The sequence below is a fragment of the Doryrhamphus excisus genome, chromosome 15, assembly GCF_030265055.1.
Source record: "Doryrhamphus excisus isolate RoL2022-K1 chromosome 15, RoL_Dexc_1.0, whole genome shotgun sequence".
In the NCBI taxonomy this organism is placed as follows: Eukaryota; Metazoa; Chordata; class Actinopteri; order Syngnathiformes; family Syngnathidae; genus Doryrhamphus; species Doryrhamphus excisus.
The window spans coordinates 3,729,768-3,748,058 of record NC_080480.1 but is presented as its reverse complement, the minus strand read 5'-3'; the positions used below and the strand labels follow the sequence as shown (position 1 = coordinate 3,748,058).

At 34.7% G+C, this 18,291-nt stretch overlaps 1 protein-coding gene across 1 annotated transcript in view; it reads left to right on the top strand.

Annotated features, from left to right (window-relative positions):
• Window positions 1-18,291, top strand: part of slc17a7a (solute carrier family 17 member 7a) — an 18,993-nt gene extending 702 nt beyond the window's left edge. Inside the window, exons 3-14 of the mRNA XM_058048148.1 lie at window positions 8,960-9,212; window positions 9,302-9,420; window positions 10,832-10,946; window positions 11,016-11,103; window positions 12,859-12,945; window positions 13,042-13,184; window positions 13,252-13,401; window positions 13,481-13,613; window positions 14,751-14,861; window positions 15,507-15,634; window positions 15,695-15,764; window positions 15,827-18,291. Of these exons, the coding sequence (XP_057904131.1) occupies window positions 8,960-9,212; window positions 9,302-9,420; window positions 10,832-10,946; window positions 11,016-11,103; window positions 12,859-12,945; window positions 13,042-13,184; window positions 13,252-13,401; window positions 13,481-13,613; window positions 14,751-14,861; window positions 15,507-15,634; window positions 15,695-15,764; window positions 15,827-16,089 (1,660 nt within the window). The 3' untranslated portion in view covers window positions 16,090-18,291. The remainder of the gene's footprint in view (window positions 1-8,959; window positions 9,213-9,301; window positions 9,421-10,831; window positions 10,947-11,015; window positions 11,104-12,858; window positions 12,946-13,041; window positions 13,185-13,251; window positions 13,402-13,480; window positions 13,614-14,750; window positions 14,862-15,506; window positions 15,635-15,694; window positions 15,765-15,826) is intronic.

The window sequence follows — 18,291 nt, the reverse complement described above, 5'->3', positions numbered from 1 at the left end:
TAAAAATAGTTTCCTTTTAATTTCTTCATTAAAATAGCACATAACCACTATTGCAGGTCTCATATTAATTATATATGCAATAATTGCTGCAATAATTGAGCAAATAAAATATAATACATTTATATTTACATTCAAAAGAGTGTAGTATGGTCATAATTTGCTTACAAAAAAGATCTTAAAGTTACCGGTATATTATTAAAAGTAATAAATGTACCCCCCAATAGTCATATTTCTGATTTTTTCCATATAAATGGTGTAATATTTGTAGATTAAAGTGAGTGATAAAGGCTCGTGCGATAACCTTTGCTTTAAGCTTGCGTTCTCTTAGGATTTGAGGTAGCAAGCAAACGTATAAATCCCGTCCTGAAATAGCCTGTTTTTCAGTCCAGCTGTCGAGCCACGCAAATCCCTAAACTCTCTCCTCCCACTCCATCCATCCATCCATCCATCCATCCATCCCTAGCCCATGTCACTTCCTCCGGCCGCTCCCTCCTCATCCATCCATTCCCGCATCCATTGAGACAAAGTCAACTTTCATCCTATCACGTGCATGCAGATTAACAGACTCTTGTTATAAAGAAGCTCCATGCAAAAGGAAAAATGTTTGTATGAATGCATGCATGCAAGGCAAGAGCCCCCCCCCCCCCCCCCCCCCCCCTTGCGCGCCTCGGTGCAAGTTGGAGCAATCTCACCAGCTCACAGACAAAAAGCGTGATCCCTCCCTGATGAAAGCAGCCAGAAGTTCATTTATTATTTAAAGAGTTTCTCCATCAGAATGCATCTCCTGTTTCTATATTAAAACTCCACTAGGTAAGCACAAACAGCATCTCTGTAAGGTCAAATGCACGCTTTTCACTCTTCCACTTCAAACAGACATCATCATCGGAATCATTTCAATCATCAACGTCGTGTCCGAGCGCGCCCTGTGCATGTTTTCTTGCATCCCCGTAAAAAAAAAAGACATTTATTAAAACAAAACCGGCTCCACAAGGAGAGGTTAGTCGCCGCGACGCACAAGGCAATGCAGAATCTAGCAGGTAATCCATTTTTAATCCATTTTACATCCGCTAGAGTGCTACATTTTCATTTATGATGCACAGTGGCTTTGATAAAATATTCAAATTATGGCGAGCTCTGCTAATTACTGTTTGATCATGTTTGCAGCTTCTTTAAAGCTTTGACAGTTTGATAATGTTTCAATCTCAATGACGTCACAATACACCAGTTTCATATGTTGAATAATTCAGCAAGGAAACGTGAAATATTAAAGGAAAACTGCTCTTTTAAAAATAAAATAAAATGTGCCCATCATCCATAAAGTGAGACATGAACACTGTGCATTATAAAGATATAAAAACAGCTAAAAGAGGCAGTAATTAATTCACGTAATGGGACGCATCTATTCCGCCTTCAATAATGTTTTATATCCATGTTTTATACTCATGTAATACTGAGTGGCGGGGCAAAGGTTCTTGGGGGCTCAAAGCAAGAAATTAATGGGGCCCCCCACCCCCTTGCACACCAAAAAAAAATAATTTCTGGGATAAACAAACAAACATTGCATTGATTTGATTGACGCAGATGGGGCCCTGCGGTAGCCCCTCAAGGGGGTCTGCTAGTATGTCGTTTATATTATATTATAATTGCATCGTAAATGCTCGTTGTTGGGCTGCACGGCGGTTGAGTGGTTAACACGCAGACCTCACAGCTCCCTGTGCATGCGTGGGTTTTCTCCGGGTACTCCGGTTTCCTCCCACATTCCAAAAACATGCTAGGTTAATTAGCGACTCCAAATTGTCCATAGGTATGAATGTGAGTGTGAATGGTTGTTTGTCTATATGTGCCCTGTGATTGGCTGGCCACCAGTCCAGGGTGTACCCCCCCTCTTGCCTCAAGACAGCTGGGATAGGCTCCAGCACCCCTGCGACCCTTGTGAGGATAAGCGCTAGAAAATGAATGAATGAATGAACCTTCTAAATGTGTTTTTTAACATTATTAGAGCTCTCTCGACATGAAGTAGCACCCCTATAGTCACTTATACACTCCTATAATTCATTATCTACACAACTCTTTTGCTGGAGACCAGAGTTCAATTCCACTCTCGGCCATCTCTGTGTGGAGTTTGCACGATCTCCCCGTGCATGCGTGGGTTTTCTCCAGGTACTCTGGCTTTGGCGACTCCAAATTGTCCATGTCTAGAGGGCTCTAATGTTAAAAAGTCTATTTGTAAGGTCATAAACGTTAACGTGCAGGCCTCACAGCTAGGAGACCCGAGTTCATTTCCACCCTCGGCCATCTCTGTGTGGAGTTTGCATGTTCTCCCCGTGCATGCGTGGGTTTTCTCCGGGTACTCCGGTTTCCTCCCACATTCCAAAAACATGCTAGGTTAATTGGCGACTCCGAATTGTCCATAGGTATGAATGTGAGTGTGAATGGTTGTTTGTCTATATGTGCCCTGTGATTGGCTGGCCACCAGTCCAGGGTGTACCCTGCCTCTCGCCCGAAGACAGCTGGGATAGGCTCCAGCACCCCGGCGACCCTCGTGAGGATAAGAAAATGAAAATGAATGAATGAATAATGCCTGTTGTTGTCGTTTGTGTGCAGTACATGCATTAGCACTTGGGGCACCCGGTTTTACAGAGGTCCCCCTAAAAGTCAGGGCCCCAGGCAAATGCCTGGTTTGCCTCTTGGCATGTTTTCCCTGTGCACTGCTTCCTCCGACATTCCAAAATGCGACTCTAACTGGTTAGCTTACTAGCTTGTCTCTAGTCCCCTGCAGCAAAATAGTTGCAATGTGACTATAATCTAATAATGTTAATAATTCTATTCAGAAAGTCATAAACAGGTTTTCAGGTTTTCTATGTTCTGACTGTCCTGAACCTTGCATTTATTAATATTTAATTCTATATCCTGAAAATTAATTGATTGTGATCGGGTCTGGAACCAATTAAATTGTATAAACAAGGGACAATTGTAGTCCAAATTGGCATTGTAACATAAAGAATTTTTTTGTTTAAGATAAATATTAAATTTTTTTTTTTTAAATTGGGAATATTTTTGTAGATTTTTTGTGTACTGTTGGCATTTAAGATTAATTTAAGAAGCGGAGACAAAAATTCTAAAAATGTCTTAAAAATGAAAAAAAAAAAAAAATGTCCGAAAGTGTCACTGAAGCAATACTACGTTTCCTAGTAGTAAGTACTGCATGAGAGCTGTGTGTCATATTTGTAGTCCTTAAGCTGTTGTTGGAGGTCGAGCGGTTGCCATCCGTGATGTCGGTCGTGTATGTGGGGATTAAAAACACGGAGACACGCAATCAAACACACAGCCATGCCATAATATTAGGTACACCTGCAGCACAATTTCATTACAAAGTGTTGTTGCTAGTACTTTTTTTGTAATATTTAGCTAATATTACTCATTAAGAAGCTCCACAGATGTTTTCTACGAGATTATTTAGTGTGTTTGTGTGTTTCCGTGTCATATATGTGCAATAATGGGATAGAAAGAGAGAGTGTGGATGTGGATGGTGGATGGTGGGTGGGGGTTGGACAATGGTGTGACAGAATGAGGAGGATGGGAGGGCGCCTCCCTGGGTGACACCGTCCCGCCGAGACCCAATCTGTTCACTTCAGGGAGAGCGACTGGCTCACGGAAGAAGCACCGTGAGCGACACGGCGGCTCGGAGAAATTTCAAAAAATAAAGACAGTCGTAATGTCGCAGGGACGCCCCCCCTTGAATTTAAAATGAAAGCATGTTTGAGTCCACGTTGACTTAAGACAGGCGTAATTGAACACATGGACACTAATGAGCAAGGCGTCTGCTCTTATATAATATATTTGCTGTGGGCCTCCATGGCTGTCTCTCTGCCTGCATCATCCTCTTATGAGAGGATTACAGAGAACACTCCGGCAATTCATCATTTCATATACAGGAGAACAAAGGTCGGAGGTCAGCATGCAACATGTGATTCGTGGGAGATATTGTAGTAAAATAACGTTTTCGTTGGGGTTAAAGGACCCCATGTTATGTAAAAGTGACTTTTTATATGTGTCCCTATTTATAACCACCAGACCCCAAACGCAACAGGCTTCGCTACACATCGTAAAGTAAAACCTGGAATTGGTATTGATACTTCTCAGGTACATATGACTGCATTTAATGCTTAGATGCGTAAGTGGGTCAAAAATGTCAAAAAAAAACATGTTTTTGATATCATGCCATTCACATTTTTAACTTATCTTATATTCATTTTAAGAAATTTTAGTTTTTTTGTTACTACCCCAATTTTCCATAAGTGGGTCAAAAATGACCCGGTCGGATTGCTTTCTTGAAATATCTTCATAATGAAAAAAAATTATCATTTCATATTCCAGGTATTCCTCAAAAACATATTTTTGATATCATGCCATTCACATTTTTAACTTACCTTTTATACATTTTAAGAAATTTTAGTTTTTGTGTTACTTTCCCAACCTTCCATAAGTGGGTCAAAAATGACCCGGTCAGGTTGTTTTCTTGAAATATCTTCAAAATGAAGAATTTTTTATCATTTCATATTCCAGTTATTCCTCAAAAAACAAGTTTTTGATATCATGCCATTCACATTTTTAACTTATCTTTTATACATTTTAAGAAATTTTAGTTTTTTTGTTTCTACCCCAACCTTCCATAAGTGGGTCAAAAATGACCCGGTCGGATTGCTTTCTTGAAATATCTTCATAATGAAAAAAAATTATCATTTCATATTCCAGGTATTCCTCACAAACATATTTTTGATATCATGCCATTCACATTTTTAACTTACCTTTTATACATTTTAAGAAATTTTAGTTTTTGTGTTACTTTCCCAGCCTTCCATAAGTGGGTCAAAAATGACCCGGTCAGGTTGTTTTCTTGAAATATCTTTGTAATGAAAATTTTTTTTATAATTTCATATTCCAGCTATTCCTCAAAAACATGTTTTTGATATCAGACCATTCACATTTTTAACTTATCTTTTATACATTTTAAGAAATTTTAGTTTTTGTGTTACTACCCCAACCTTCCATAAGTGGGTCAAAAATGACCCGGTCAGGTTGTTTTCTTGGAATATCTTTGTAATGAAAAAAAATATCATTTCATATTTCAGGTATTCCTCAAAAACATGTTTTTGATATCATACAATTCACGTTTTTAACTTACCTTTTATACATTTTAAGAAATTTTTGTTTTTGTGTTACTACCAAAACCTTCCATAAGTGGGTCAAAAATGACCCGGTCAGGTTGTTTTCTTGAAATATCTTCGTAATGAAAATTTTTTATCATTTCATATTCCAGGTATTCCTCAAAAATCATATTTTTGATATCATGCCATTCACATTTTTAACTTACGTTTATGCAACACACAATGGATCCTCACATTTTCTATTGTTGTATGGGGTCTTTTTCTTTTTCAAAGATGTAAAAAAGTGAAAAATGAAGATGTTTCTAACATGAAATCATTCTTGTATGGTCCTAAATATAATACTAAATATCATACAAGTGATTATTCCTAACCAAAATGGCAAAATTTTCATAAAAAGGCATTGATTCTAGTATGGGTGATTTTTGACCCACTTATGGAAGAGTGTAGGGTCCAGTCACTCGTGCATCTAAGGGTTAAAAAAAAAAACAACTTTTACATCATAGGATACCTCTCAGAAGTTGCATCCACATTTAAAGGCGAGCGTGCGAGTGTGAAGAGCAGAGTTGAAGGTGTGATTCCCTCCAGGCTTTTTCTCTTATAATTATGATATTCCAAAGCGCCTAAAGTCAGAAGTGAGGGGGGTGTCTTCCGTTCTGCCATGCTCATTAATTGTTCCCCGCTTACAGCAAGAAGCCGGTGCTGTTTAACATGAGCAGGACCGTATCTTTAATTTTTGAATGATCCGTTCCTGGTGTCCTGCTGCTAAAGCATTGGGGATTTTCATGTCTTCATAAACAGTAGCGCTTGAGTGTTTTTTTCGGGAGCGCACTACAGCATGATCATGCTACGGTGTGAAGCAGCTGTCATTAAGAGTCGTGTTGGCTGTGGGCTAGCCTCGTTAGCTGGTAGCATATGTGTCAGTGTCAGGCTGCAATCTGTCTCCGTGTCTAATGAGGATGATTCCGCTGCCTGGGATCGAGCGGGAGAAGGTGGAAGTGTGATGCATCGCATGCGAATAACAATCTACAATAGGCAACGTCCTGTTTGTTTACATCTGCTGGCAACATCATTTATTATTATTATTTACATTTATCATTTTTATTTTTTCTGAATTCATAAAGTAGTAAATATTTCAAGAAAGTAAAAAGTCTTTAAATTTGAAATATTTTTAATATTTTAGATATATTGCAAACACGCATGTTAATATGTAGTATTTGTTGCTTTTCCAAATTGCTGTTTAAGCCTTGGTGGAGGTCTCTATGTTATACTACATATCTTCATACTTAAAGATCTCTGATAGATAGACTCTTAAAGGTACAGGCCACTCAATGCGCCCACTATATTGTTTAATGTTTAAGCCTGGAAATAATGCAATAATGCTTTTTTAAATTTTTTTAAAAAAAATTATAAATTTTTTGTTGCATTTTAAAGAAACATATTATTATTATTATTTTGTAAATTGTTTAAAATATTTATACTATATATTATTATTATATTTATATATAGTATTATATTATTAGATTTTATATTATATGTTATTATATTTTTTATATATATATATATTTTAATAGTTTTAAAAATAACGGACATTTATATTTTTCTTGCTAAATTTATTTATTTACTGAACATTTGTATTATTATTTTTTTGTATTTTATTATTTGTATTTTATTATTTTAAGTATATACAGCAGCTATATTTAGAAAGTCATATGCATTTTAATATCATCTGACTGGAGATATCCATTCATTTAAAGCAACATGACGCGCTAACACGCTAACAAATTGTCAAGTTAAGGCCAGAATAATAATGTGTCGTCATCGGGAAGCCACGCCCACCACCGCTTTGCCCCTCCATATTCATTTCCGGAAGTAAATCATTTTTATAATCCTAATCTGAATGTTGTGACAGATTAAGAGAGAGAGAAAGAGAGAGAGAGAGAGGGAGGGAGGATGCAGATAATCTGCGACCAATTCTAAAACGTCGCTTTTACCAAGTATCATTTTATGTTCATTGATTTTAAGGTGGATGAGTGGTTAGCGCGTAGGCCTCACAGCTAGGAGACCAGAGTTCAATTCCACCCTCGGGCATCTCTGTGTGTAGTTTGCATGTTCTCCCCTTGCATGTTGCTAAACGTGCTTTAAGTGTTGGCTAAATTAGATAAAATACAAACATAAGATGCATTCAAAGACATGTGATGATATGTAGTTTTCTACACTGACCAGTAGGTGTCGGTAATGTTACTATATTTGGTCATAGGAGTGTAAAGGTGACTATAGGGATGCTATTTCATGTCTAGAGGGCTCTAATGTTAAAAAGTCTATTTGGAAGGTCATAAATGTTAGCGTGCAGGCCTCACAGCTAGGAGACCCGAGTTCAATTCCACTCTCGGCCATTTCTGTGTGGAGTTTGCATGTTCTCCTCGGTGCATGCGTAGGTTTTCTCCGGGTACTCCGGTTTCCAAAAACATGCTAGGTTAATTAGCGACTCCAAATTGTCCATAGGTATGAATGTGAGTGTGAATGGTTGTTTGTCTATATGTGCCCTGTGATTGGCTGGCCACCAGTCCAGGGTGTACCCCACCTCTCGCCTGAAGACAGCTGGGATAGGCTCCAGCATACCCATGACCCTCGTGAGGATAAGCGGTAGAAAATGAATGAATGAATGAATGTGCACTGGGGGGGCATACAACAATGAATCTCGCACACAATAAAACTAAAATAAAGTAAAATTATTACAACAACATGCATGCTACGTTAATTAGCGACTCCAAATTGTCCATAGGTATGAATGTGAGTGTGAATGGTTGTTTGTCTATATGTGCCCTGTGATTGGCTGGCCACCAGTCCAGGGTGTACCCCGCCTCTCGCCTGAAGAAGACAGCTGGGATAGGCTCCAGCACCCCTCGCGATCCTCATGAGGATAAGCGGTAGAAAATGAATGAATGAATGAACCTTTTTTCAACATTATTAGAGCTCTCTAGACATGAAGTAGCACCCCTATAGTCACTTATACATTGCTATAATTCATTATTTATGACATTACACAACTCTTTTGCTGGAGACCCGAGTTCAATTCCACGCTCAGCCATCTCTGTGTGGAGTTTGCATGTTCTCCCCAGTGCATGCGTGGGTTTTCTCCGGGTACTCCGGTTTTCCTCCCACATTCCAAAAACATGCTAGGTTAATTAGCGACTCCAAATCGTCCATAGGTACGAATGTGAGTGTGAATGGTTGTTTGTCTATATGTGTCCTGTGATTGGCTGGCTGGCTGGCCACCAGTCCAGGGTGTACTAAAGTGACGATGCTGAGTCCTGCAGTAAGGGATGGAGCGGGCTGCAGAAACATGGATGCATAGTGACACATAACGGTGTAAAAAAAAAATGTACTGAATTATTTATCTCATCCAAAAACACATCAATAATGAAGCAATATCGGACTCTAGCTTGTGTGTGTGTGTGTGAGTGTGTGAGAATAACGAGCGACACGATTCATCCCAAATGTAAACGCTTTATTTTGTCCACAAAAAGCCAGATCTATGATACATAAACACGTGGTTATGATGCGGCGTCTGTTTCTATACATTATCGTCCAGCTCACTGACTAAGTGGATCAACCCACTAGTGGATGCACACATGCACAAAAACATGCAGTCACCTTCAAACCCATACCTTCAGTGTAACACCCCAGTGACACCTTTTAGTCATGTGATTCTTAGGAAATGGATGGTTGGACGCTAAAAATAAACTTTTGAAGGTCCAAAAATAATCCAAAAATAAACAATGTGCCGTCAGGTTGATTGACAAGCAGCAGCCCAATGGAGAAACCATCGAGCTGTCCGCGGAGGGCCGCCCCGAGCTGGTTCAGGAGAAGGAACTACCCGTGGTGGATTGTACCTGCTTCGGTTTACCCAGGCGTTACATCATCGCCATCCTGTCCGGCCTGGGCTTCTGCATCTCCTTCGGGATCCGCTGCAATCTGGGCGTGGCCATCGTGAGCATGGTCAACGACCACACCGTCTACAAAGGCAACAAGGAAGTACTGGTGGTAAGTACCTGCAAAAAGAAGCGTTTATTTGTGTGTATATGAATCAACATGAAATGTATGAGAACTTGTCCTCGTCTTTTCTCCTTTAGGCTGCACAGTTCACTTGGGACCCGGAGACGGTGGGAATGATCCACGGATCCTTCTTCTGGGGATACATCGTCACACAGATCCCCGGAGGTTTTATATGTCAGAAGTTTGCAGCCAACAGGTAAGAATCTGGATGACTGCTTTGTTTATACAGTAGCTGTGCAAATATGAACAAATATGTGCAACACACTTTTATATTTTTTTTCATATTTTTAAAAACTAAAAAGACTAGTTTAGTCTCACAAAATTGCAACTTTTTTCTTTTTCTATTTTGAATTGATTGTCATAAAATCACAGCTGTTCTTTTTACATGTCTGCTAATATTAGAGATAATAATCTGCTAATATTTTGGGAAACTTTTTATTTTTCTAGTAATAAAATGACAATATTTATTTCTTATAATATTATGGGTTTATTTTGTAAAATTTATACTTTTCTCTCTTAATATTTTGACTTTATTTTGATGAAAATACAGCTGTTCTTTTTCCATTTCTGCTGCTTAATTTTGATAATATTTAAATGTTTTCTTTTTCTGGTAATAAAATGATAATATTTATTTGTCATAATATTATGGGTTTATTTTGCAAAATTGCTGCTTTTTTCTCTTAATATTTTGACTTTATTTTGATAAAAATACAGTTGTTCTTTTTACATTTCTGCTGCTTAATTTCATAATATTTAACCTTTTTTTCTGGTAATAAAATGACAATATTTATTTCTCATAATATTATGGCTTTATCTTGTAAAATAGCTACTTTTTTCTCTTAATATTTTGACTTTATTTTGATAAAATTACAGGTGTTCTTTTTCCAATTCCGCTGCTTAATTTTCATAATATTTCATCTTTTTCTGGTAATAAAATGACGATATTTATTTCTCATAATATTATGGGTTTACCTTGTAAAATTGGTACTTTTTTTCTCTTAATATTTTGACTTTATTTTGATAAAATTACTGTTGTTTTTTTTTTTTCATTTCTGCTGCTTAATTTTCATAATATTTCAACTTTTTCTTGTAAATGTTCTTCTAGTAATATTAGGACTTTATTTTCTCAAACCTAATTTTCAATTACAACTTTATAATATTATGACTTCTTAAAAATAACATATTTTTCTTTAATATTTCAACTCAATGGTAATAAAATGACAATATTTATTTCTCATAATATTATGTGTTTATCTTGTAAAATTGCTACTTTTTTCTATTAATATTTTGACTTTATTCTGATAAAATTACAGCTGTTTTTAAAAAGTAAAAAAAAAATATTCATCTATTTTTCTAATACGTTGAATTAAAAAAACATTTTTAGGTATGATTGATTGTACAAAAAAACATGAAAACTAATGTTCCTAAAAAAACTACTCGTACAATCCACCAATTATTGGCATTAAAACAATATAAAGTAATATAAATCAATGAGCAGAATGAATGCAATATACTGTCTAAATATAATAAAAATAATATACTGTATAAATATTGCTGAGTCTCCAGTAGCTTGTGATGCACGTTGTGGTGTCCTATGTGCGTTCTAGAGTGTTTGGCTTTGCCATCGTGGCCACGTCCACCCTCAACATGCTGATCCCATCTGCCGCTCGCTGCCATTACAGCTGCGTCATACTGGTCAGAATATGTCAGGGCCTTGTTGAGGTAAAGTAAGCGTCTGTCATCACATGAAACAGGAAGTCCCTTCCAACGACTGGCTTGTGTGTCCTGCAGGGCGTGTCGTACCCAGCCTGCCACGGGATTTGGGCCAAGTGGGCTCCTCCGCTGGAGAGAAGTCGATTAGCCACGACGGCCTTTTGCGGTAAGCTCTCGGACTTGGTGAATCCTGAATTCCTGACGCACGTTTTTTTTTGATGGCCTTGTCAGACCTCCGCTGTTTCATAAGCAATTCCTAGGGAATATATGCAAATTTGTTGGTTTTTATAGGCCCATGACGCCTGAAATAAAATAAATTATAAGAAAAATATATAGAATAAATAAATAAATTTAATTAAATTAAAATATATATATATAATTGTAATAAAATAAAATAATTTAAATTAATTCAAAAAATGAATACAAATAAAAATGAATTAAATAATAGAAATAAATGTGTGTCTTTGTTTCTAAATATATGTACAGCGTATGACATTTTTGGCCTTTTTACAAAATTATAATAATATGTAATTGTAATAAATAAAATAATTTAAATTAATTTAAAAAATGAATACAAATTAAAAATGAATTAAATAATAGAAATAAATGTGTGTCTTTGTTTTAAATACATGTGCAGCGTATAAAATTTTTGGTCTTTTTACAAAATTATAATAATATATAATTGTAATAAATAAACTAATTTAATTTAATTCAAAAAATGAATACAATTAAAAATGAATTAAATAATGGAAAAAATGTGTGTGTGTTTTTTTTTAAATATGTGTACAGCGTATAACATTTTTGGTCTTTTTACAAAATTATAATAATATTTAATTGTAATAAATAAAATAATTTAAATTAATTAAAAAAACTAATACAAATAAAAATGAATTAAATAATAGAAATGTGTGTCTTGGTTTTTAAATATATGTACAGCGTATAACATTTTTGGTCTTTTTACTAAATTATAATAATATATAATTGTAATAAATAAATTAAGTAATTCAAATTAATTCAGAAAACTAATACAAATAAAAATGAATTAATTAATAGAAATAAATGTGTGTCTTTGTTTTTAAATATATGTGCAACATTCTTGGCCTTTTTACAAAATTATAATAATATATAATTGTACTCAATAAAATAATTTAAATTCAAAAAATGAATACAAATAAAAATGAATTAAATAATATAAATAAATGCGTGTCTTTGTTTTTAAATATATGTACATCATATAACATTTTTGGCCTTTTAACAAAATTATAATAATATATAATTGTAATAAATAAAATAATTAAAATTAATTTAAAAATTGAATACAAACTAAAAAATGAATTAAATAATAGAAATAAATGTGTGTCTTTCTTTTTGAATATATGTACAGCGTATAACATTTTTGGTCTTTTTACAAAATTATATAATATATAATTGTAATAAATAAAATTATTTTAATTAATTTAAAAAATGAATACAAATAAAAATGAATTAAATAATAGAAATAAATGTGTGTCCTTTTCTTAATATATGTACAGCATGTAACATTTTTGGTCTTTTTACAAAATGATAATAATGTATAATTGTAATAAATAAAATAATTTGAATTAATTAAAAAATGAATACAAATAAAAATGAATTAAATATTACAAATACATGAGTGTCTTTTTTTAATATATGTACAGCATATAACATTGTTGGTATTTTTACAAAATTATAATAATATAGAATTGTAATAAATTAAATAATTTAAATTAATTTAAAAAATGAATACAAACTAAAAAATATTAAATAATATAAATAAATGTGTGTCTTTTAAATATATGTACAACGTATAACATTTTTGGTCTTTTTACAAAATTCAAACAATATTTCTGTATATAAACATATAAACAGGAAGTAAGCTGTTTCCTTGTTGCCACTGCAGGATCGTATGCAGGGGCGGTGGTGGCCATGCCTTTAGCTGGGATATTGGTGCAATACACTGGGTGGCCTTCTGTATTCTACGTCTATGGTGAGCGTCCTCTTAGCCGCGTGTGTTTTATTTACGTATCTTCTAACAACTTCTCATTTCTTCTTTCCCACCTTCTTACCCGTTGAACTCTCCTAGGCAGCTTTGGGATATTCTGGTACTTGTTCTGGATCCTGGTGTCGTACGAGAGCCCCGCCGCCCATCCCACCATTTCACCGGAGGAGAGGAAGTACATTGAAGATGCAATCGGGGAATCTGCGACGTTTCTCAACCCTCTCCAGGTTTATATGATAAAATGGCGTACCTACTATATATTGGCGATACTTATATTCTTTACAAATTTTACAGAAATTTAAAACGCCGTGGAAACACTTCTTCACCTCCATGCCGGTCTACGCCATCATTGTGGCCAACTTCTGCAGGAGCTGGACTTTCTACCTGCTGCTCATCAGCCAGCCCGCCTACTTTGAAGAAGTTTTTGGTTTTGAGATCAGCAAGGTGCGATCACGCAGACGCCGTTTCCGAATTGAAACCGTTTTTTTCCGTTTTTGCTGACTTCCTCTTGACCCGCTTTCAGGTGGGCTTGGTGTCAGCTTTGCCTCATCTCGTGATGACCATTATTGTTCCCTTGGGAGGCCAGTTGGCCGACTACCTCCGTACACACAACCTGATGACCACCACCAACGTCAGGAAGCTCATGAACTGTGGAGGTGAGGGTGTGCATGTTTTTAAGGGACTGTTTTAGTTAAATACTTGCAAAGATGGAGGACGTAGTACAACTGTGGGAGGGATATTTATGGGCGGAGAAGAACCACAACCAGAGAACTATGAACCCAAGTCCAGTGGGAGATTGAAGGAGACCCAACTTTCATTTTTTTTTTTTACTTTAATCAATCACACTAAAATAACTTTAAGGCAGAAAAAAATGTATATCATCTTTGTCAGGTGAAAAACACTATTATTACTGTGATATTCACTTTATTCCATGTTTTTTTTTCTCAAATAATTTGTTATCTCATAACATTATTATTTAAAAAAAATAACATCTTTCCTTCATATTTTAACTTTATGGTACTAAAATGACATTATTTTTTTCTAATAATATTGCAAGTTTATTCTCACAAAATTGAAACTTTTTCCTCTTAATATTTTGAATTGATTGTCATAAAATTACAGCTGATTTTTTAACAATTTCTGCTGCTGAATTTTCAGAATATTTCTACTTTTTCATGTAAATGTTTTTTTTAGTAATATTACATTTTAAGAGACTTTATTTTCTCCAACCTAATTTTCCAAGAATTACAACTTTATAATTTTATGACTTTTTAACTTCTTAAAAATAACATATTTTTCTTTAATATTTCAACACTGTGGTAATAAAGTGACAATATTTATTTCTCATAATATTATGGGTTAATCTGGTAAAATTGCTACTTTTTTCTCGTAATATTTTGACTTTATTCTGATATTTTTTTTCCCATTTCTGCTGCTTAATTTTCATAATGTTTCAACTTTTTCCTGTAAATTTTCTTCTGGTAATATTAGGACTTTATTTTCTCCAACCTAATTTTCCAAGAATTGCAACTTTATAATTTTATGACTTGTTCTTTTGGGGTTAGGCTTTTTCTTTTAATATTTCAACACTATGGTAATAAAAATTATCATAATATTATGGGTTTATCTTAATATTTTGACTTTATTCTGATAAGAAAAAATTTAAGGCAGCAATATTTCCACTTATTTTTGTATTTTTTGTCGAATGTGCAATACAAAAACAGCCACCAATCCCCATGTGGGGCTGCACTTTGGTCTCGTGTTTTAATGTGTGCGTTCTTGGATGTTTTGAGGTTTTGGGATGGAGGCCACCCTCCTGCTGGTGGTGGGTTATTCCCACACAAAAGGTGTTGCCATCTCCTTCCTGGTCCTCGCCGTGGGCTTCAGCGGCTTCGCTATCTCAGGTACGAGAGAAACGTGTGAATTTATTTATTTTCATTTTATTTTTATAAAATTTATTTTATTTTATTTATTATTTTAGTTTTATAAGATTTATTTTATTTATTTTTATTTTATTTGTATAAAATTTATTTTATTTATTTATTATTTATTGGATTTAATTAATTGGATTTAGGGTTCAGTAGGTTGGTTGTAATTTTGTGTACCTTATTGGAAGGTGCTACCAAATGGTGAAATGTTGGATTTTTAATTATTTTTTTATTTTTTATTTTATTTTCATTAAATTTATTTTATTTTATTCATTTATTATTTTATTTTTATAACATTTTTTTTATTTATTTATTATTTATTGGATTTAATTAATTGGATTTAGGGTTCAGTAGGTTGGTTGTAATTTTGTGTACCGTATTGGAAAGTGCTACCGAATTGTGAAATGTTGGGTTTATTCATTTTTTTTTTTCATAAAATTTATTTTATTTTATTTATTTATTATTTTATTTTTATTCAATTTTATTTATTTATTTATTATTATTTGGATTTAATTAATTTGATTTAGGGTTTGGTAGGTTGGTTGTAATTTTGTGTACCGTATTGGAAAGTGCTACGGAACTGCGAAACGTTTGACGTGACCGTTTGTTGGCCACGCTCAGGTTTTAACGTCAACCACTTGGACATCGCCCCTCGCTACGCCAGCATACTGATGGGCATCTCGAACGGGGTGGGGACATTGTCAGGAATGGTGTGTCCTCTCATCGTGGGAGCCATGACTAAACATAAGGTAAGGAAATACTTCTTTAAGTAGAAACGGTACAATTCTGACTATCGCCTTTTATTTTAGACACGTGAGGAGTGGCAGTACGTCTTCCTTATAGCGTCTCTGGTTCATTACGGAGGCGTCATTTTTTACGGTAAGACTTCAAAACAATAACGTTAGACTGGGTTAATAATAAAAAAACGTCTTTTTTTCTAGGACTATTTGCATCGGGAGAAAAGCAGGATTGGGCCGACATCGAGGACACCAGCGAGGAGAAATGCGGCATCATCGACGAGGACGAGCTGGCCAACGAGACGGAGGATCTCTACCGTGGAGGCGGCCAGTACGGCGCCATGAGCCAACAGGTTGTCGGTAGAAACGGCGGTGGCGGCGGCGGGGCCGGAGGAGGCGGTGACGGATGGGTTTCGGACTGGGATAAATCAGAGGAGTACGTGCAACCGCCTGGATACAACTCATGAAAATGAAAAAGGAGAACAGGAAGAACTTTTTTCTGTGTGGACGTGTGTGTGTGTGTGTGTGTGCGTGTGTGTATGTCAGTGTTACACAATAAACACATACAGTAGGAAATAACTTGCACCGCCGCCACAATGCAAATGATGTCATCATGTCATGATAAATAGTCATGACCCCCCCACACACACACACACACACACCCGCAAATGACGCAAAAAGGTACTTATTTTAATAATATTAGATTTTAAGAGACTATATTTTCTCCACCGTAATTTTCCAAGAATTACAACTTTATAATTTTATGGCTTCTTAACGTCTTAAAAATAATTTTTTTCTTTAATATTTCAACATTTCACTTTTTTCCATGTTTTTTTTTTATTTTTCTCAAATAATTTGTTGTCTCATAACATTATTATTTAAAAAAAAAAAAATCTTTCTTTCATATTTTAACTTTATGGTACTAAAATTACATTACTTTTTTCTAATAATATTACAAGTTTATTCTCACAAAATTGCAACTTTTTCCTCTTAATATTTTGAATTGATTGTCATAAAATTACAGCTGTTTTTTTTAACCATTTCTGCTGCTTAATTTTCATTATATTTCAACTTTTTCTTGTAAATGTTTTTCTAGTAATATTAAATTTTAAAAGACGTTATTTTCTCCAACCTAATTTTCCAAGAATTACAACTTTATAATTTTATGACTTCTTAAATATAAAATATTTTTCTTTATTATTTCAACACTATGGTAATAAAATGAGAATATTTATTTCTCATAATATTATGTGTTTATCTTGTAAAATTGCTACTTTTTTCTCTTAATATTTTGACTTTATTCTGATAAAATTACAGCTGTTTTTTTTTTCATTTCTGCTGCTTAATTTTCATAATATTTCAACTTTTTCTTGTAAATTTTCTTCTGGTAATATTAGAACTTTATTTTCTCCAAACTAATTTTCCAAGAATTAAAACTTTATAATTTTATGACTTCTTAACGCCTTTAAAAATATCATTTTTCTTTAATATTTCAACACTATGGTAATAAAATGAGAATATTTATTTCTCATAATATTATGGGTTTATCTTGTAAAATTGCTTTTGACTTTATTCTGATAAAATTACAGCTGTTTTTTTTTTCCATTTCTGCTGCTTAATTTTCATAATATTTCAACTTTTTCTTGTAAATTTTCCTCTCATAATATTAGGACTACTTATTTGCGGTATTACGTGTGCGTATTTCACACATGTGCCGTCTCGATATGACGCTCGCCTGAGTCTGACCTAACTAGGTCATGCCCATCTATAGGCTCATGGGTCACAAGGCACGCATTCCCGAGTAAATCATCCGACACTCCGGATTCCATATTGAGCTGGAATGTCTGTTTTTCTAGTTCCTAAAAAGGCGGCCACATTGGAAACATATATATGTGTGTGTGTGTTTGTGTGTGCGTGTGTGTGTGATAGTGACATTACTGTTGTGTTGGTTGGGTACAGGTGCTGAAACATTGTGCAGTGAGCATGTTGTAATGAGCACAGTCGTGCACCCCCCCCCCCCCCATCCTATCCCCATTCTCCTTTAACACACACACACACACACACACACAAGGTGGTCACACTCAGCAGCTTTAGAACCACACACACTTAATGAAACATATCAAACAAAAAAAGATAGTATTATATATATATATATATATATGCCCTTTAAAAGCAGTGTCCTGTACATATCGGTGCAGTGGCAGCTGGGTAATGTAGTCAAAGGGAGATCTGTGCACCAGCACATAGACACAGCCGGCCGGCAAACTCAGGACAGGAAGCTTGTTTATGTGCACGAAAATACACATTTAGTGAGGAGCAAAATTACACTACAGGAATGTTTTTTTTTTTATTTTTTTATGAGTTTTATTTTGAAAATGCAACATAATGATATGAATGATGATACTCCCTGTGAAAATGTTCAGTTGTCAGTGTCGTATCAGTGTGTTTTCTTCTTCGTCTGACTTTATTCCACTGTCGTCTTCCTTGCTCCTGATGAGATGTGTTCAAACTTAATACGAATCAATGTAAAAAAAAAAACCCAAATGAAATATTTTAAGATGCAAAAAAAAATGTTGTGTACAAAGGATGTGAATGTGAAATATCCTTGTGTATATTAAAATTTAGGCAACAATGTAATGATCACATTTTATTTCACTATGACTTTATTT